Source organism: Gossypium arboreum, chromosome 4 (genome assembly GCF_025698485.1).
Source record: "Gossypium arboreum isolate Shixiya-1 chromosome 4, ASM2569848v2, whole genome shotgun sequence".
In the NCBI taxonomy this organism is placed as follows: domain Eukaryota; kingdom Viridiplantae; phylum Streptophyta; class Magnoliopsida; order Malvales; family Malvaceae; genus Gossypium; species Gossypium arboreum.
Window position 1 is genome coordinate 117,654,002 of NC_069073.1, and position 21,927 is coordinate 117,675,928.

Consider the following 21,927-nt stretch of genomic DNA (forward strand, 5'->3'; position numbering starts at 1 on the left):
AGCTCTAGGGCGCGTTTTATAAAAGTTACTTATTATCAAAACATCACGATTACCGAGCAAAGCTTCCGCAACGTAAACGTTTTCAAAGGAAATAAATATTTTAAATGGACTTAAACTTAATTTGTTGTTCGTGGACAAGTAATATGCTTTAAGTGTGGCAATGGATATGTGCATGTCTAGGATTGGATCCATGAAGAGCTTGGTACTTAAGCAGTCCAATAGACTCACCTCCTCTTTTCTGGCTTCCTACCTGGTGCACAGTTTCTATTCACTTTAATCTATAACGAAAATATTATTTTCAAAGATTTTTAATTAAAACATGAGTTTTACAATAACGCTCCAATGAGTTTTACATCAAGAAGGGTTTTCAATGAAAACACGGTTTTTGAAAACACCTCAATGTAACATGCCGAATTCAGCCGTAACGTCTAGGCCGAATTTGGGGTGTTACAAAGTTGATCCCCGTTTTTCAAAAAAATGGTTTCGACAATAAGGACTAACATTGACCAATACGAGAAGTAAATGGATTGAAATTGACTAAAATAAAGTATAAGTACTAAATCCACAACTTATGCAAAGTACCACTTCTAGTAATAGAATTTGACCAATTTTTTTATGATTAAAGTAACTTTACTTTTGTAAAGTGAAATTTTAGTTACGGTGATGTCTTTTTCTTAGTAAGAATTGGGTTGTAGTTAGGTCGAACCCCCATAAGTGACCCATATGTCTTTTTTATCTTGGTAAATCTATCAATTTATTTGGATGATTTACCAATACTCACAACATACCAAATGACAAATAAGAAAGCCCAACATATAACTATAAATTTATTTAGAAAGTATACATGAAATATATAGATGCAAACAATAACATCACTCAAGCAAACGTTTATGATAACATGGTCTACAAGTGAATCATGAAATGAACTCAAATCTGCTGGTCAAGAAACTCCCATAAAAAAGAATATCTAAAAACCATATGTTGAATATTGAGGGAAAACAAAAGTAGTATCATGATTCAAGCTTCCGGCATGGTAGGCAATTAGGCAACTCAGAACCATCCGGCAATTATGGTTTTGGTAACTCCAGAATTTTTGGTAATTTGGGAACTTTGGGCAATTCTGGCTCTGATAAATTAGATATTTTCAATTCGGGAGTTTTGGGTAATTCTGATTTCAATTCAGGCTTTGGTAATTCAGGAGCTTTGGGTAATTTTTGCTTAGGCACTTCAAGAACTTTTGGCAATTCAGGCATTGGTAACTTAGGAACTTTTGGTGATTCATGTTTTGGCAACTTAGGAACTTTGGGTAATTCTGGCTTGGGCATCTCAGGAACTTTAAGCAATTCAGGCTTTGGTAAATCAGGAACTTTTGGTAATTCGGGTTGTGGCAACTCTAGCTTGGGCACCTCAGAAAGTTTGGGAAATTCTGACTTTGGTAACACAGGAACTTTTAGTAATTCAGGTTTTGGCAACTTAGGAGCTTTAGGTAATTCTGGCTTGGACACCTCAAGAACTTTAGGCAATTCTGGCTTTAGTAACTCAGAAACTTTTAGTAATGGCAACTCAGGAGCTTTAGGTAATTCTAGCTTGGGCACCTCAGGAATTTTGGGTAATTCTAGCTTTGGTAACTCAAGAGCTTTTGATAATTCAGGTTTTGGCAATTCAGGAACTTTGGGTGATTCTAGCTTGGGCACCTTAGGAACTTTCGGCAATTCTTGTTTTGGTAATTCAGGAACTTTTGGTAATTTAGGTTTTAGTAGCTCAAGAGTTTTAGGTAATTCTGGTTTGGGCACCTTAGGAACTTTAAGTAATTCTGTCTTTGGAAACTTTGGCAACTCCAGAACTTTAGGCAATTCAAGTTTTGGCAACTTTGGTATTTTAGGTATTTCAGGTTTTGAGATTTCTGGCAACTCGGGCTTTGGGAGTTCAACCTTTGGAAAGAACGGCATCTCAGGCAACTCTCGTTTAGGGATCTATGGCATAGATATCTCTAAAAGACGTCAAGCACCAACCAAGACTATGTTGCTGCTCATCAATGATAGTGTGAAAAGTAAAAATGATATCACAAAGAAAGGGAATCGAAGGGAAGCCATGGTTAAAAAAACCAGAAGCTAGACACCAAGAAGTGCTTCAAAATGGATATTTGAAATGTGCTTGTTTATGCAATTGCATGAGCTGATGACCCTTTTATAGGTATTGGGAAGTGAAGATTTTGTTAGGTCAACTTCTCACCTATTTATTACTGAAAACTATATCAGACTATGACATATATGATGATGATTGTCTAACATATATAATTGTTGTCATCAACTCAACGCCTTTGGTCTTTTTTATGAGTTGAATACTCGATTAATTTGTTTATATTATCATAATAAAATTAAACAAATTGGATTCAGTCTATAACAACTTAGTTTTAACTTTTAAGTTTATTTTCTTCAAACATGAAGCCTGGATTTCTATCTTAATGGCTAGCTCTTCAACAAAAACATAATAATATTTGTTAATTTTGGATATGATATAATGATAAAAATAATATAAATTAATTTTAAAATATTATATAATACATGGACGTGATAAAATTTGTATAATACCTCAAATATAATCAAAATATAAAAACTAACGATATAAATATACAAATTATAAAATAGAACATGCCACCCAGTGTGTGTTTTTTCTCTTTTTTGGTTTGTTGAACTACCAATTTGATTTTGCAACTGTGGTTATGTGTTTATGCTTGTTGTTAGGCTGAGCGAAGCTCGATTCGATTTGAAAAAATAAAAAAATTTTGAATTTTGAGTTAATCGAATTGAGTTATTCGGTTTTTTTTCGAGTCAACTTGAATAAGTAATTCAAGTTTCAAGTTCGAATGGAGTTAAATTTTACAATTTGAATAATCCAAATAATGATTGGTGTAAATACCCATTTAGTCCTTGTCAATTTTAAAAATAAGAAATTTTATCTCTCTATTAACAAAAATTACAAAATAATTTTTAAAATTCAAAATATTTATAAAAATTCCAAAATTTATATTTCTTAAAAGAATATAATTTTTTTTAAAAAATCTAAAGAATATATAAAGAAAATTAAAATTTTCTAAAATTTCTAAAATAATAATTTTGAGATTTAAATAAGCTAATTAATGATTCAAATGTATTGTATCTTTTTTTTCTTCTTATTTTGCTTTGAAAAAGTTTTCAAAGACATATTGTTTCAAATTTATGTGCTCTAACATGAAATTAGTTTTACTATAATAAGATTTTTGTAACACCCCAAACCCGGCCTAGACACTATAGCCGAATCCAAGAGTGTTCCATGGAAGGTTTTCAAAAACAGTGTTATTTTGATAAAGCTTTGCTTCGCCGTTTGATAAATCACCCAAGTTTAATGTCTATCACTGAAAGCATTATTTAATTAATTCATTTTTTCAAAACATAATCTACAGCGGAAGTTTTTAGAAAACATTGTATCTTGGAAATCTAGTTTGTGTGTTCGGAGAATCCTTTATTTTTTTGTAAACCATGATTTTGGCCGAACGTGGCCATAAAAGTTTAAACACCTCCAAAACCCAAAATAAAAGTCAAATAGTCCAAAGAGTCCAATTATTACGAACTTCCCGAAATAATCCTTAAATTAGATAGAAACCATAATCTTAAACAGTTTACGAACTTGTGGTAACTGTGAGGTTCCATCACACTGATCCACCAAAGTTTGTGGATTACTTGAACAAAACAGATAAATAGATGTGAGTTTTCGTAAAGTCAATATGTAACCCAATAGAAATAGACATGCAATACATACAGAAATCTCATATATAGTTAGATACAGATTTGGACTTATGTCCATTTTAAATACAGATAACAGAATCAAATAAGCAGTACAGATACGCAGAATCCTACCCCCATCCTCTACACACCATCTCCAACCATCTCATCACACCATGTGGGGTTAAAAACGCTCACCCATCTCTACACACCATATAGTGTCGATGCGACACATTACAGAAAATATGCAGCCAAGTTGTCAGAATATAGGCGAAGTGTCGTCATACAGACCACTTCTTCCACATATACAAAACCCACCCTAGTCACAGATGCATAATACATATACAAAAATAACAGATGCAGTAATATCATGCATAACATGCTCATATACAGACAACATATGTATATACTTAAACAGAACAAATGTAGATATATGTATCCTACACAATGCAGACTATCAGAATATCAGATCACATACATTAGGGTTTGGTTAGCCCTTACCAACCTTACAGTGGGCTCACAGTCCATCGGAATGAACCGTGCGATCCTAGGGAAAGTTTCAGAATTATGGGCCCAAATTCCCAGATTGGTCTTGCCCGTGTAACCCACATGGCCTGGCCCAAAACCCACACGCCCGTGTGGCGCACGCGCCTAGTTGGCCTAGCCCATGTGGCTCACACGACCACACCCACACCACCAGACGGCCGTGTCTTGCACACAGCAGCACCTTCGTTAGACACACGGCCGTGTCTCCCACATAGCCAACCACACAGCCAAGCACACGCCCGTGTGGCGTCGACAGAGAGCTTTTTCAGCTTTTGCCAAAACCCGATTTTCTGAGTTGTGGGTACACACCTGGTTTGTTTTTGATGTCGCAGCACTTCCGAGACCTCCGAAACCTAAAAAATAATATTCCAACGACAAATTTAGTAATCAATTCACGAATACCCCAAAACTAAACCGAGCAAAACGCACTCACTTACTGCCAACAAACCCATTCACTCTCACAGATTAGACCGTTGAAGTGAAACTACTACTTCATTGTCTTCTCCTATGCAATAGATTCACAAAATTTCAACCTTCAGAAATCAAAAGCTAAAGGAATACAAACAAACCCCACTTACCTATTACACGAAAACCCAAGGGTTCGAAACACACAAGAGTAATGATTAGTGACAGAAACAAAAAAATGGAGAAAGGACAGTTTAATTTTTCGTCAGAGAGCAGAGAAAAAGAAAAGAACAACAAAGGGAATTTCTTTTTGGGAAAAAGAAGAACGCCAGAAAATGACGGATTTTTAGGGAAAAAAAGAAAAAGAAAAAAATAATTTAATTTAATTTGAAAACAAAATCCCACAAAATTCCAACTCCCCACTAAGAATATAACCCAATCTACTAAGGATAAGGCTAGGATTAGAAAAATAACAAAATTTGCAAATATAGGACTTGAACCCAAGACTTCATACACACCCCCTAAAACACTTAACCACTGAAGCAAACACACATTTGTGTCAAGTATTTACAGATACATAAATAATTTAAGCGAGGCATTACAATTTTAATTTGACATGTTTAATTTTTTTAATTTAACTCAAATAATTTCACTCAATTAGAATGGACTCGACTCAACTTGAATTTCATTTTACACGACTCAATTCGAAAAATTTTCAAATTTAGTTAGGATGATAACATGTGAATCGTCAACTCAAATAACTCGAAATTTTTTCTCTCGATTTGGTTTAACTCAATTCAATCGAACATTCACTCTTACTTTTTGTTATTTCATTTAAAAGAAAAAGAAAGAAAAATCTAATGAGAGTTCAAGAAAAATCTAATGAGAGTTCTTTTAAAATCATAATTATGCCTAAAAAACCCAATGAGTCGCACACTAAGCATAGCAATTATATTAAATGACTATAGCTGTAGACACTCAATTTTGCCCGGTCCATTTCAGTATTTAAAATAATAAACCCAAAAAAAAAAACGAAGTCCAAGTTCAGTCCAGAATTACAAATATAATTTGGCCCGATCGGAATGGCCCATTACTTGAAAAGATTTAAGGTCCATCTACAAGCTTGACTCATATGGAAATATAATCTTCAATGATATGCAATCTTAGATATGATACAATCTTAGATATGATTGCAATCTTAGATATGATATACAATCTTAGAAGATATGATTTTGTAATCTTGGAGATTTAATTTGTAGATATCCTTTAATCTTAACCGTTGATGTAATTGATCTGTACCGTTAGATTTGGGGAGGCTCAACTATAAATAGAGGCCTCTCCCTTCATTGTAAAGGGACTTGAGTTTTGGGAAGCAATAAGAATTATTGAGAGCATTCACTCAAATTTCTCTCCCTCTTGCGTTCTTACTCTCTGTGGTTTGTTCTTATTTTATTCTTCATCTATCTTAGTTTTTCAACCCTTTTTTTATTTTAATTTCTTCATTTTTCAAATATGTATATTTTTCCTATCTTTTATACATTTGATTATGTATTTTATATATCATAATATTTAACCTTTTATATAGTTTATTTTCAAATATATATTTTCTATGCATGTATATATATTATATAATCATTTCATTATAAATATAAATTCTTTTACATATTTGATATTTTATACATTATTTTTCTAAACCAATATATAATATATTTTTATATAATTATTATTCTTATAAATATATTTTTATTATATAATATATTTTAAATTTATTATTAAATATCACATTTTTTTATATGCTCATTCTATTTATCAATTGTTTATATTATACATATATTTTTAAAACTTATGTTTTTATTATTATTATACAATATTTGTTTTTACTTTAGAAATAATGTATTATTGTTATGTTATGTATTTCATATGTTATGTAATATCTTAGACTTTATAATTTACTTTCAAATGCATATTTTTATATATGTACATTGATATATTGTATTATATGCATCATTTCATTTATTAATCTATTCATGTGTACATTAAATTATTAGATTGTATATTTTATATTTTATGTAGATTCTGTTTATCCATTTGCTATGCATGTCATCTATTTTTACTCATACATATTTTACACATTTGTAACGCCCCAATTTTCAGGAATCCTGTGAATGTTGGCATAGGTTTAATTATGTTAGTGGGCCTCTAGAAAGCCCAAGCTTAAGATAGAACCCGGTAATTTTAGTTAATTTTTGTTCCATAAGAAAAAGGGAGTGAAATTATGAAATAGGACCTATGTGAAAATGTTTGAAAATGCTATAGGCTAAATTGAAGTGGCCAAATAAATAGGAGTGCAAAATAGGAGGATTTGCATGACAAACCTCCCATTTTACATGAAGTGGCCAGCCATCATGTTGTTGTAGACAAAATGTGCACTTGATATCCATAATTTATGGTACAAATTGATACAAATTGATAATAGGTTAGGTAAATGTTCCATGATAATGGGTTAGGTAAATGTTTCATGATAATGGGTTAGGTAAATGTTTCATGATAAGAATTTCATGTCTTTTGTATTAAAGAATTAAATGGATGAAATATGAAGTTTTATTAAAGAAAAAGGTGAAAAGAACAAAGTTTTGTCCATCTTTGTTCATCATAGCTGAAAGTTAGAGAAGAGAAAGGAGAGGAGAAAGCTCTTGAGTATTTGGTCATTAGGAGGAGGAAAATTGAAGGTAAGTTCTTGGTACCTTGCTTCTATTTTGAGGTTCATGAGTTCTTCTTGATTCTACCTTAACTCTTGAAGTATATTTTGATTTTTAGTTGTGTTGTGAGCATTTAGTCATGAATTAAAATGAAGGAAATGGTTGTTGTTTCATGTTCTTTTGATGAAAAATGGAAGATAAGTGAAGTTGAGCCAAACAAATGAACATGCATGTGCCTTAGATGTTAAAGGGAAAAATCGGCTAACATGTTGTGCTTTAAAATGATGAAATGGAGATTATACTTAAGTAAAATCATAGATATGTGATGATTGATTGGTGATATACATGTTTAATTAACATGCATGCAAGGTATGTGTGAAAGAGTGATTTGGTAATAAATCTGCTTGGGACAGCAGTAGTAACGTGACTTTGGAAAATCACCATAAATTGTGGGAGATGAATTAGAAGCTGAATAAATTATGTAATTAAAGCTTATTGAGTCTAGTTTCTAATGAAATAAACAAGAACATATTTTGAATTCTGTACAATGAGAAATTTGATTCGTAATGAAGAGTGGTCAGATTAGTCAAACAGTGAAACATGGGAAACTTTAAGAAAAATCTGGTATTGATTGGCCATACCAAAAATTCTGAAAATTTTATGGATAGAAGATATATGAGTCTATTTTTAGGGAAAATTAACGGCACTTGATTTGGAGTTTCGTAGCTCCAGTTATAAATAATTTAGTGACTGTTGCTCAGGAAGACAGCTCGCAGTGAAATTATGATTATGTGGTAAAAATTGACAAAAATTTGTTAATGAGTTGCTTATTGTTTTCGTATAAGCTTACTATGATCTGTAGGTGTGGTTGGCCGAATATTGTAAGGGGTTAATACGTAGTTTGTATTTGAATAGTTAGATTAACGTGTTAGTAATCTAATTGTAGGCGGTTCGTGTGTGGATCTTGTCAGTATATCGTCGCAAACAAGTGTGTAATCGACACCTCTCATAGACTAGATTGGCAAAAGCGAAAAGCAAATGCTTAAAAGTCGGTATTTTGGGAATTTTTGAGTGTGCGAATGCTCGTAAGATAGTTGGGTTTGTATATTTGGTAATCTAAAGTAATAAACGCAGATGCGCGATTTCGTACATTTTGATAATTTGGGCTTAATGGGCCAAAGATCGGGTTCATGGGCCAACGGGCCCAATTCAGTAAGTATGTGCGGTAAGTATTCTGATAGTACGTAAATAGTTAGGATATGCATGAAAACCCTAAAATTAGCTAAATTACTATAATACCCCTATGTATGGAAAATTACTGTTATACCCCTAGGTGCAAAATTACCGTTATACCCCTAGGGTTAATTTTGACTGAAAAGCATGACGATCTGATTCTGTATGATGTATGCTATGATTATATATCTGTTGCATGGGGACATGGGTTATATTATGGAGGAAGCGTTCTGGTGGCTATGCCACAAATATTCGATCCGGTGGCTCGCCACATATATCTATTCGATGGCTCGCCACGATTATTCAGATCCGTGACTCGTCACATTATTCGCTCGCAGCCATGCTGCAAATTCGTGGTGTGTAGCGGTTGGGTGGGTCGAGTTGTCTCCCCACACGGTGTAAGGTTGGTACGGGGTGTATACGGTTGGATATGGTTGGGTTTCGCATAAACATGTAATATCTGCATTACGCTCGTTCATTATGGGCCTATGGGCTTTATTCGAATTGCTTTTGGGCTAAGGCCAACTTATTCTTTCGTGGGTTGAGCTGATTTAGACTATGGTTGGGTTATTTTACACACTGAGTTTCCCCAAACTCATTCCTTTTATTTTCATCCACGCAGTAATCCCCAACCATAGTGGGCTTGGAGTCGTGAGGGAATTGAGTGGCCACCCGCTCGAAAGTTTGATTTTCTTCGGTGAACTGGACATCCTTTTATTTACGTTTGAAGTTTTAGGCTTTTAAATATAATAAGGCCGCTTAATTATTTTTGATGGTTTTAATATGTATTACTAAGATAGGTAATACTTATTTTAACTGTTGAAATTGGATAGCTTTAGGCGCGTTTTCAAAAACAACAATTGATTTCAAAATAACAAGACAACAAGCAAAGCTTCCATAATGAAAATATTTTCCAAAATTAATCACTTTTCCTAAAATGACTTAATCTCATCGGTTTCCTAGAAATATCCATGACGTTAAGGTGTGGCAATGGCGGTATGCATGTCTAGGATTGGATCCGAAGGAGCTTGGTACTTAAGCGATCCGATGGACTCACCACCTCTTTCCGGTTTCCTACCGGTGCATGACTTCCATTCACTTTAACCTTTAATGAATTAATCTTTTGAACATCAAGTACGATTTTCGGACTTAGAATGGAAATTTTTTTACGCTTTTGATGTGGCATGCGGATCCGCCATAACTTCGGGCGGGTTTGGGGTGCTACAACATTAATATTTACCATATTTTTATATTATTTAATGTTTTATTTATGATATATTGTATATAATTAGTGCATTTATTATGCTTTCTTTTGGGTATATTCCTATTTGCTTAGCATGATTATTTTTATTATTCTATTTTACCCTTTATATAGTGATTGCATTTATATAAAGTGTTATAATACTTTGTAATATATTTGAATATCTATGTTTCTTAATAAAGAATTGTTACTCTAAAAGGTCATTTAAAACAATATTTAAAAGTTTTATAAAAATAAAAAAGGCAATGCTTAGTATTTGAAACCTTCGAGAAAAGTAGTGCCCTAACTTATTGGGTTGCAACTTTTCTCGCTGAGTTCGAATAGTAAAGTACCCTTCTAAGTTTTTAAGATTTTCAAAATACGAGCAACTGTCTTGGAATTTCAAAGCGTTGTGTCCTAACTTATTGGATGTGGCGATTTGTCGTTTCGAGATAGGGATTTCCAAAAGGTTAACTTAGTGTCAATGTTTTGATACGAGTGAACCCAACTTTTCAAAATCAAAGTATTTTAAAGAGGATTACATCTTAAAATTTTTTAAATTTCCGACATTAAAGACATTTGATAATCAATTAGGTACCAATTTTTGGGCGTTACGAGGGTGCTAATCCTTCCTCGTACGTAACCGACTCCCGAACCCGTTCTTTTATTTCATGGACCAAAACTAATGATTTTAAAACAAAATGTTTTAAAGGTGATCCAATCACACCTAAAAAGATTGGTGGCGACTCCCGTTTTCGTTTTTAAAATTGATTCTCATTTTCCAAAACTCGATTTGAAAATGGTTTCGACAATAGCACTAATAATCAACTCATCGTGTCGAATTATATCAAATGACTATGGCACAGATAAAATTTTGTTTGATATTCTTTGAATGTTACATGAATTAAAAAAAAATTTAAAATTTTACTATTAGCATTTATATTATGTATAAGTTGCATATTTAAGCTATATATTTTAATTTGGTTAATTTTAGTATTGTACTTTTCGAATTTTGAAATTCTAATTCTTATTTAAACCATAACAATTAAATTCGTTAGGTCGAATTTCGCTATTAGTCTTTTACTATGAGCAAGTTGTGGATTTAGTATTTATTTTTCAATTTGATTATTTTCAATTAATATAGTTTTATAATTTTATATTTTCAATAATGCCTCAAATGGTAGTCATATTAAATTCATTAACAAAAATAATGTGGCTTTTGTGTAAGTATTATGTGAAAATAGGAAATGGACATAGCATTAGAAATGTGATGCGATTAAAATATTACAACACATTAACATAAGTGACTAAAACGTAACATTTCAAACATAAATGACTAAAATATAACCTGAAGAAAACAAAAGTGGCTATTTTAATAATTTATCTTATAAATTAATAAATCACATAACTATTTCCAAAACCTCAACTAGTGAACTAGAAATAAAGACCATGAACAAGGTTGAAGTCATCTTAGAGGACAAAACTGCAAATCTATATGTGCTAGCCAACACTGAAACGGGCACTTCATTTTAGAAAATTCTTTTACTAGCATGATATATAATAGATTAATTATAACGTAGAATCAGATTAATATAATGGATGAATAATCATAAAAGCTTGGATGAAAATTAAAAAGAACTCGACAAAACCTATAGTCATGGCGTACACACATGTTGAGACTTAAGATCTACACATTGCAATTACGAATAATGAGATTCAAATCTAGATACTCAAATACCCAAGATCTCTGCCTTGATCAACAATGCCAAGCTCTAATTTGTTGAATATCAATACCAACTTGTTGGAAAATATGTTTTGTTAATGTTTATTGTTGTACGAAGTTTAGCTTTTGTCTTTAGTTTTTTGATACTATGTTTAGTTTAAGAATTTTGTTAGTAGGGGAATAAATCTCACATCACTTAAGAACAAAAGACAAAGGGTTATGAGTTTATATAAAATCTCATATCTTACTTTGCTTCGAAAAACAATGGTAGTGGGACCTTGGGTCTATATAATGATGACCTATTTTGTAAGTATTATTTACACCATTTGGTTTTTTCTAATTCCTTATTGTTTCTTATTTTGGAGTGTTGGGGAGGTGTAGCTAAATATTAGTTTAACAACATTGTGGTCGTGTGTATTCTACAATTGGCATTAGAGCTTGGTTGGAGGAGTAAATTTTTTGTCAGTATGCTTTGTGGTTGCAACATTTGTCTGATCTTCCACATCAAAAAAGAAATTATAGCTACTTGGAGATTGTCCTTAGCTGCTTAGTTGTTGGTACTTAAGAGTGTCTGTTGTGACCCACATTTCTTTCTTGGGAACTACTAGGTGCATTGTTCATGAACTACTTTCACTATTTAGGTATTCAATTGTAAGAATCATCTGTTGATATGATGACGGGGCTGCAAGTTGTCGGCGGAATGAAGAAGCCTAATAACAACTATAATACATGGTTAACTTGCATAATGTCTTATATGCAAGGACAAGAACTTTGGGAGGTTGTCGACAGTAATGAAGTGATGCAACTGGAACCCGAGGATGCAAGCAGCATGCTAAGAAAATGGAAAATAAAATCCGGTAAGGCAATCAGCGGCAAAGTCAGAACAATTTTTTAGGGGGGGCGAATGAAATTTTAATTTTTATATAGTCTATGTCGAAACCTTTTTTTTTTGAAAACGGAGTCGACATTGGTTTTGAAGATGAAAAACGAAAATTGGGAGTCGCCACCAATCTTTTTTGTTTAGGTGTAATCGGATCACCTAGAAATTTGGTTATTTTAATAAAACATTTTGATTTCCTAAAACAAAGATTATGGTCTACGAAATTTGAGAAAACTGGTTCGGGAGTCGGTTACGTACGAGGAAGGATTAGTACCCTCGTAACGCCCAAAATTGGTACCTAATTGATTAATTAATGTCTTAATGTCGAAATTTAAAAACTCGAAAAGAATTAAAAATACGATCTTCTCTTTTTTAATGTTGTTTTTTACGAAGAATTTGCTTGCGTAAATCGAAATTGATGTTAAAGACTTTCTTGTCTCGAAGTAATAAAATGCCACATCCAGTAAGTTTGAACACAATGTAGACACTCAATTTTGTCCGGGCCCAGAAATAAGTCCAAAAACAAAAATATAATAAACTCAAAAAAAAACCGAAGTCCAAGTTCAGTCCAGAATTACAAATATAATTTGGCCCGATCGGAATGGCCCATTACTTGAAAAGATTTAAGGTCCATCTACAAACTTGACTCATATGGAAATATAATCTTCAATGATATGCAATCTTAGATATGATATGCAATTTTAGATATGATACAATCTTAGATATATTGCAATCTTAGATATGATATGCAATCTTAGAAGATATGATTTTGAAATCTTATAGATTTAATTTGTAGATACCTTTTAATCTTAACCGTTGATGTAATTGATCTGTATCGTTAGATTTGGGGAGGCTCAACTATAAATTGAAGCCTCTCCCCTCATTGTAAAACAACTTGACTTCACTTGGGTTTTGGGAAGCAATAAGAATTCTTAAGAGCATTCACTCAAATTTCTCTCCCTCTTGCGTTCTTATTTTCTACAGTTTGTTCTTATTTATTCTTTGTTCATTTTCGTTTTCAACCTTTTTTTATTTTGATTTAATCCCTATTTCCTTGATTTTTAATTCTCTTTTATATTTTATTTTTTTAATAATTTTAGTATTATATCAAACTATTTTTTTATTAAATTCTATATTATTCATTGTTTTAAAAAATATATTTCATTTAATTGAAAAAGTTTTTCTTAAATAAGGCAATGTTTGGTGTTTAGAAATTCGGGAAATAGTGCCCTAACATGCTGGGTTGCGATTTTTCGTTTGACTAAATAACCAAATATCCTTTTAATAAATTTTCAAAATCATGAGATAATTTTAGTTACGAGGATTTAAAACATCGTGTCCTAACATCTTTGGATGTAATGTTTGTATACTTTCGGAACAAAGGAATATCAAGTTTCAACTTTAAATTGTTCAAGTTTTAAAATCTTTTCAAATTTTCGACATTAGGACAATAAATAATCAATTCGGTACCAATTTTGGGCGTTACGAGCGTGCTAATCCTTCCTTGTGCATAACCGACTCCCGAACCTATTTTCTTGAATTTCTAGACCAAAATGTTTTATAAAGGTGATCTAATTACACCTAAAAAGGTTGGTGGTGACTCCCATTTTCATTTTTCAAAAAGTCGAACCCCGTTTTTCAAACCCCTTTAAAAAATGGTTTCGACACACAACATTTTAAAACCTCGAGAATAAGCTTGTCTTTTGATTTTCAAAATTCATGCGTTTTAATTTTAAAAGGATATTCGATTATTTGAGTTAAACGAGAAAAATCGAAACCTAGTAAGTTAGGGCACGTTTTCTCGAATTTCTAAACACGAAATATTGCCCCATTTTTTTAATGAAGAAAACATGAACATAATTTTAAAAAGGATATTTGGTCGTTTGGTCAAACAAAAAATCGAAATCTAGCACATTAGGACACGATTTCTTGAATTTCTAAAACACAAAATATCGCCTTTATTAAAGAATTCCTTTTATGAATTTTGGTGAAAGTTGGTGTATCATTTAAAATGATGTATACTCGATTTGTTCAAGTATGCCTAAAACATAAATTTGCATTCAATAAGCAATGATGCAATATGAATTTAAAATGAACCAATAAAGCATAAAACTTATGATAATAATAGAAATAACAATAATATACATAGTAGTTCCATAATAATAATAATAATAATAATAATAATAATAATAATAATAGTAAAACATTAGATATACGAGTGACACGTATGATCTAATTCTTTTAAAATATAAAAAAAGGAATGAGTAAATGAGTGAAATAATAATGATAGAATATAACAAAGCAATAAACATATACAATCGGAATTTTTAAGTATGAAAGGGGATGTAAATAAATAAACAAATAGATGATGATGGAATAATAATGGATAATAATAATAAATAATCATATAAAATAAAATGAACTTCGAAACATGCAAAATGTATGTATAAAGAAATAAATAAGTGATAAAATAGAGTAATAATAATAAAGAATTTGGGTTGTACAGTCTATGTCTTTATAATTTTTAAAGGATTAATGTAACAGCCTAATTTTCAGTGGTATCGGGAATAGAGATTTGAGATCACTAAATCCAACGAGTGAGTAGAAAATTTAATAAATTAATACCTATGAGTCAAATGTGAATATAGAAGTATTTTTGAATTAGTGAATTTGGTGATTTAAAAGAATTAATTAGGTAAATTGGGTCAAGAATGAGGTATCGAGACCTCAACTTCATAAACCGAGTCATAAATATTTTTAGAAATATTTATGAAGTGTTAGTGAGGTAGTATTAAAATTTCGTCAGAAAATTTTGACGTTTGGGTGGTTAATTAAATAAAAAGGACTAAATTGAAAAAGGTGTAAGAGTTGCTAAAAGGATTAAATAGCTCAATTGTCAAATGAGGAAGGACCTAAAGTGAAAATAAGCCCAAAAGAGATATTTTGGGCGGTAATAGCTAAGAAAAATTCAGGAAAAGGGTGAAAGAAGGGCAAAATTGGAAAATTACCAAAATTAGCTAATTAAAAATGGGACCAAATTGAAATATCTACAATTCTCTTCATTTTTTCTTCATTCTTATCAGAAAAAATGCCATAGGAGGGGTTCTATAACCTTTTATTCCATAATTTTTGCACCAAGTGAGTTAATCCTTGCCTTTTTCTTATAAGTTTTGTGTTTTTACAACTAGGTCCTACTATTAAATTCATTAGTTTTTGATTTCATGGATGAAATTGAAAGTCATCATGGTTGATTTCTGTAATTTTATGATGAAATAGCATGAAATTTAAGCTTTAATTTGTTTATGAGATGATTTTATTAGGTAATTTCAATAGAAATTGATTTTTAGGACCTAATTGTGAAAATGTTTGAAATTAAAGTCTAGTGCTGAAATTCTGATTTCCAAAGGTTATAAAGTAATTTAAAGTGATAGAATAAAGTGTTAATTGAGAAAAATCAGCTCAATTGAGAGGCTAATTGAGTAGGGACGAAATTATTATTTATTAAAAGTTTAGGGGAAAATGGTAATAAACATCTTGCACTGAAACAGTTTTGAACAGCAGCAGTAAGTTAACTTTGAAAAATCACCATAAATTTTAGAAATCGAATTAGAAGATGAACAAAATATGGAATTAAATCTTATTGAGTCTAGTTTCTCATAGAAGAAAAGGTGTAAGCAATGAAATTGTAAATCATGAGATATAATAAATTTTGTAAGACAAGGTCAGAATGAATTCGGGTTCCCCTATTCTTACTTTGAAAAATCATAAAAAATTTAATAAAAATAATTATGGGTTTAAATTTATATTTTTAGAATCCTGAATTAGTATATTTTCAATAGAAACAAACGGGAACATTATTCAAATCCTGTACGAGGAGATAATTAATTTTTAGTGAAGAAGGTTCGGAACTATCAGACAGCAGAACAGGGGTGAATTTAAAGAATAAACTGTACTTATTGGTTAAACCAAAAATTATTAAAATTTTATAGTAAGAAGATACGTGAGTCTAATTTCAAGGAAAATTAGTGGATCTTAATTTGGAGTTCTATAGCTCAAGAAAAAAATAATTTAGTGACTATGACACGGATGGATAGCTTGAATATTCACATAAGTAAATAGTGAAAATTATGGATAATGTTACTTACAAGTGTGTTATTTATACTAAGGATATGGATGGAGAGGAGGAGGAGGAAAATATGCATATATATATGAATGGCTTGTGTATAAATTGATCACATGCCCGATTATAATCGATAAATGTTGAATTAGAAATGATATAATGTTTTATTTGGAATATTTATTATGAAATTATGATTATCGCTATAATACAAAAATCGAACTTGTGAGTTTATATAAATAAATTTTAGTGACCATTTGTTAATATTATTAAATTTCAATTTTATTTTATGAATGGTGATTAATATTTATGTATGTTAATTGTTGAAAATAAGTAAATTATGTACAAAAGTTATGAAACTGAATTGAGTATTTCGGAGGAACGAAACGCAGGAAATGAGTACGATCTTTCAGTGAAAAAGATGAATTGACGGTAAATTACCCAAGTAAACCGAGATTCAGCATTTGTTCCGAATTCTCGTGTTTGCTTTCCATTTAGCTCTTACGAGATTTCGTTAACTTATATGAGTTTCAGTTAACCCTTTTGGGGTTTCAGTTCAGCTCTGATGAGCTTCAGTTAGCCTTCGAGCTTCCGTTTAGCACTTGTGTGCTTCAGTTAGCCTTCGGGTTTCCGTTTAGCACTTGTGTACTTCAGTTAGCCTTCGAGCTTCCGTTTAGCACTTATGTGCTTCAGCTAGGCTTCGAGCTTCAGATCACGATGTACTCAAATCCGTAAGCCGTTCCTTGAATGGACAAGTTGGTAAGTCGTAAATGTAACGTGTGGAAAAAGAAATGTAAGTAATGTTATCATTATTATTATTGAGCTCAATTATGTGATTTCGTCATTCAGAGATTGTGTTTGACAGGATATGTTAGTAAATTATGAGTATGTGAATCAAAGTGACAGAATTTAAATACCTAATGAGGTTGAGCTCATTCACATGAATTTTTCATTTGAAATTGTGATTGACAGAAAGAAACAGTGAATTGCATGCTTATGAATGGTTACACATAATTATCTGAAAAACAAGAAAAATGACGGTTATTGATATATGGAGACATGAGACATTGATATATGAATGTGGAATATGTTTGATAAATGTGTTCATTCATAATTATGGAATTATGTACCTCACGTGTGCTATTTGCATAAAGATGATATTTCTAATACTTTGGTGAATAAAGCTTAAATATGAAATAGTATGAAATCGAGACAAGTTGTTATGAAAATATATTTAAATTATCTGTAAGTGTTTCATACTCCTCGGTAATGCCTCGTACTCTATTCCGGTGACGAATACGAGTAGGGGGTGTTACAATTAAATCAATTTTTTATAATTTTAGGGGGGCCAAAGTGCAATTTTATCTTTACTAATTTAAAATTTTAAAAAAGTTAAAGGGCCTAAATAGCAATTTTTATTTTAAGGGGGCTGGGGCCCATGCCAGTCCCTGCTAGAGTCACCTCTGAAGGCAACGTTTGCCTTAAAGACACTGATTGAGGAGGATGTTTGAACGGAGCATTCATGAAAGGGGAGGTTTGAACAACCACAACAATAATAAAAAAAGTCATACCCCACGTTGCTTAAAAAAACAAGAATAGTGAGATCTCATGTCTATAGAAAGACCTATGTTGTAAGTATTATTTGTATCAAACTAAATATTGAATTTTCTATGTGGTTTCTTCTAATTCTTTTTGTATCTTATTTTGGAGTATTGGGAAGTGTAGCTAAATATTAGTTTAGCAATACCGTGGTTGTAAGTGTTCTACATAATTCGCATATTAATTTATGTCAAGAGTTAATTTGTGTATGTCATTTTGCTTTGATATGTACTTAAATAATTTTTTATTTCAAGTGAAATATAAATTTAAGTTAAGATCAAAGACTTATTTAGATAAAAATTAAAAGCTGAAAAGATTTTTTTTTTTTGTATATTGTTCATATTTATTATACAATTCATATTTATTTTATAGTCTATATATTTGGAGTTTGTATCTGTCCCTCTTAAAATGATAAATTGACACTTTCTAAACAATCTTTATCATATTAGGTTGATAAGCAATTAATTTACTCATATTATCATAGTATATTAACAAATTGGACCCCTACAACCCTAGCATTCGTTTAACAAATTTGCTATTTTTATTTGTTGAACTATCTACCAAATGATGAAACTTAGAAGACAATTAAACTATTAAAGTTTGTTTACTCACAATGGACATAAGAAATGAATTAGTATTCCAAAATTAAATTATTTAAAATAATCATTTTAATGCCTTATTTAATTTTGGAATGAATTTTTGTGTTTAATGTATCATAATTTAAAATTAAATTAAATTAATTATTTAACACAAGTAAAACAATAATTTTAATGTATTATTATTTTTATATAAATAACATTTTTTATATTATACGATAAAAACCACCTAAACGATTTTTAAAAGCCACGTGGAAATTATATGACTAATATACATTATATATGATAAACATTGATTTAATGATTACATCATTCGTTCGTTAATGATTTAATATCTCGATGATTTAAATCATAAAAAATGGTCAACTACCGGATGTTGCAATAAAAGATGATGCTTGTAATAAGACAAGGATATTAATCACAATAGATGAAATGGGATGGGTAGGGGAATGCTAGATATTTTCTTTAATGAAATCTTCGCATTTAAAAAAAAAAATCATGCCAAATCCTAAATAAATAAATAAAAAGGAAAACTTTGTATATAACTTCAAATTTATTTTGAAAGTTTACATGTATAATATATAGATGATAACAATAAAATCACACAAAGCAACTTTTATAAATAATATGGTCTACAAGTGATTCATGAAATGAATTTAAATATGCTAATCAACACATGATTCAAGATTTTGGCATGGTAGGCAAATCAGGCAAATTAGGGCAGTCCTTGTTTAGGTGTTTCCGGCTTTAGTAGGTTGGGTAATTTAGGTATTTCTGGTTTGGGTAGCTCTTGAATTTTGGGTTCTTCCGGTTTTGGCAATTCGGGAACTTTTGGTAATTCAAGTTTTGGTACCTCAGGAACTTTGGCCAATTCTGGTTTCGGTACCTCAGGAATTTTAGGCAATTCTGATTTTGTTAACTCGGGAATTTTTGGTAATTCAGGAGCTTTGGGCAATTCAGGCTTAGGCACCTCTGGAACTTTAGGCAATTCCAACGTCGGTAACTCTGGAACTTTTGGCAACTCGGGAGCCTTGGGTAATTCAGGCTTGGGCACCTCGGGAACTTTAGGCAACTCTGGCTTTGGTAACTCGGGAATTTTTGGTGCTTCAAATTTTGACAATGTAGGAGCTTTGGGCATCTCAGGAACTTTAGGTAATTCTGGCTTTGATGACTGTGGAACTTTGACTTTTTCAGGTTTTTTCATCTCGGGAACCTTAGGAAATTCAGGCTTTGGCAACTTTGGCACTTTTGGAAACTCAGGAACCTTAGGTAATTCAGGTTTTGGCAACTCTGGCACTTTCAGAAACTCGGGAATCTTAGGCAATTCAGGTTTTGGCAACTCCGGAACTTTAGGCAACTCAGGCATTTTAGGTATTTCGGGTTTTGGAATTTCTGGCAATTCAGGATTTGGAAGTTCAACCTTTGGGAAGGACGGCATAGATGTCTCCAAAAGACGCCGAGCACCAACCAAGACTGTGTTGCTGCTCATCAATGACAAAGTGACGAATAAAAACGGTAGCACAAAGAAAGGCAAACGATGGGAAGCCATGATTAAGAAAATCAGATGGGAGATGACAAGAAGTGCTTCAAAATGAATACTTGAAGTGTGCTTGTTTATGCAATTGCAAGAGATGATGAGCGTTTTATAGGTATTGGGAAGTAGAGATTATGTGGGTGTTTGGTGAGAAATTCTACATTTTGTTAGTTCAACTTCTCACCTATTCATTTCTAAAGATTATATCAAATATATTAACTCCCATCCTATATAATTAGTTGTAAAGTAAATTTATTAAGTTGTCATCACTTTAATCAATGGCTTTCATCTTTATATTGATTTGAATAAGCAATTAATATACTCATGTTATCATATAATTCATGTTTATTTTCTTCAAATATTGCTGGGGATTTTATCTTAAAACATGCACTATACAATAATTTTTGTTAATGTTGATTACGATACGATTATTTAAAATAATTACATATAATATTAATAAAATAATATAAATATAATAAATATATGAACGTAATAAAATTTATATAATATTTAAATACAATCATATATAGTATAAAAAATAATATAAATATAATAAATATATGCCACCCAGGAGGTTTATTTGCTACTTTTGGTTTGTTCAACTATCTACCACCAACTTGCTTTTGCAGCTATGATTATGTGTTTATCTTTATTTTTTAAAAAAAATTTAATAGACGTAGAAGAAAAATTGAAATATTAAAGTTTGGTTACTTACGGTGGACATGATAAATGACTCTAGAAATTTAGAACAGGGTCGGTAATATCAATAATAATTATCACATAACAATAAGAAATAAAAATAAGAATATGTAGATTTTACATGAAAAATCTTTATAGGGAAAAAATTACGGATAGAAGAGGAAAAATTTACTAATGTTGAAAAATAACAATACAAGATATTTGCAGCTATGCGCTGTTTTTAAGGGTTAAATAACTTGTCTAATTGAAAAATATAATTCTATACGGATTCCCCAATTTTGCCTCTCTATTTTATTTTTTTAACAAGTGAATTGCACCTCAAACTTTTCAGATTAAATCAAATGGGATATTGAAGATAAATAAATGAAATTTTTTACTAAGATAAACCAAAAATTAGTATCCCTTATAATTTTGGATCCCCTCATATTTTTTTTGGCACTCCTCTGTTTTTTTTTTTATATTCCCTCAATATTTTTGTATTTCCTCATAGTTTTAGTACTTATTCATAATTTTTATTATTCGCTTATAATTTTGATATTTTCTTATTTTTTTATTTTCTCATAATTTTAGTATTTTCTTATATTTTCCGGTAGTCCTTTATAACTGTAAATTTAGAGTAAAAATTATGACAGAATGCTAAAATTATAAAGTAATACCAAAAAATATAAGTGGGTAACAACAAAGGCATGTGCCAAAAAATAAGTACCAATAATTATGAGAAAGTAAAATATTAGTTCGTCATATAAAATTTATTTCATTTATTTAGTTTTTCAAAATTTTAAATTTATTAGTATATATATCAAATTTTATAAGTATACAAAAATATATATATCAAAATTGATTTTCATGTCAAAATTTAATTTTGAAAGTATATAAAAATTTGAAAGTATATAAA

The 21,927-nt window shown here is 30.9% G+C and overlaps 1 protein-coding gene and 1 pseudogene across 1 annotated transcript; both read right to left on the minus strand.

The window, feature by feature from the left end:
- Positions 1 to 1,067: 1,067 nt before the first annotated feature.
- On the minus strand, positions 1,068 to 1,982 carry LOC108454952 (protein PELPK1-like; annotated as a pseudogene).
- A 17,334-nt stretch (positions 1,983 to 19,316) lies between these two features.
- On the minus strand, positions 19,317 to 20,513 carry LOC108456177 (protein PELPK1-like). Its single transcript, XM_017754776.2, has one exon. It carries the CDS (start codon positions 20,346 to 20,348, stop codon positions 19,515 to 19,517), a length of 834 nt encoding a protein of 277 aa, XP_017610265.1. The 5' UTR covers positions 20,349 to 20,513; the 3' UTR covers positions 19,317 to 19,514.
- Positions 20,514 to 21,927: the final 1,414 nt, after the last annotated feature.

Excerpts from the sequence above, each read along its gene's own strand:
- LOC108456177 (XM_017754776.2), bottom strand. The coding sequence starts at position 20,348 with ATGGCTTCCCATCGTTTGCCTTTCTTTGTGCTACCGTTTTTATTCGTC.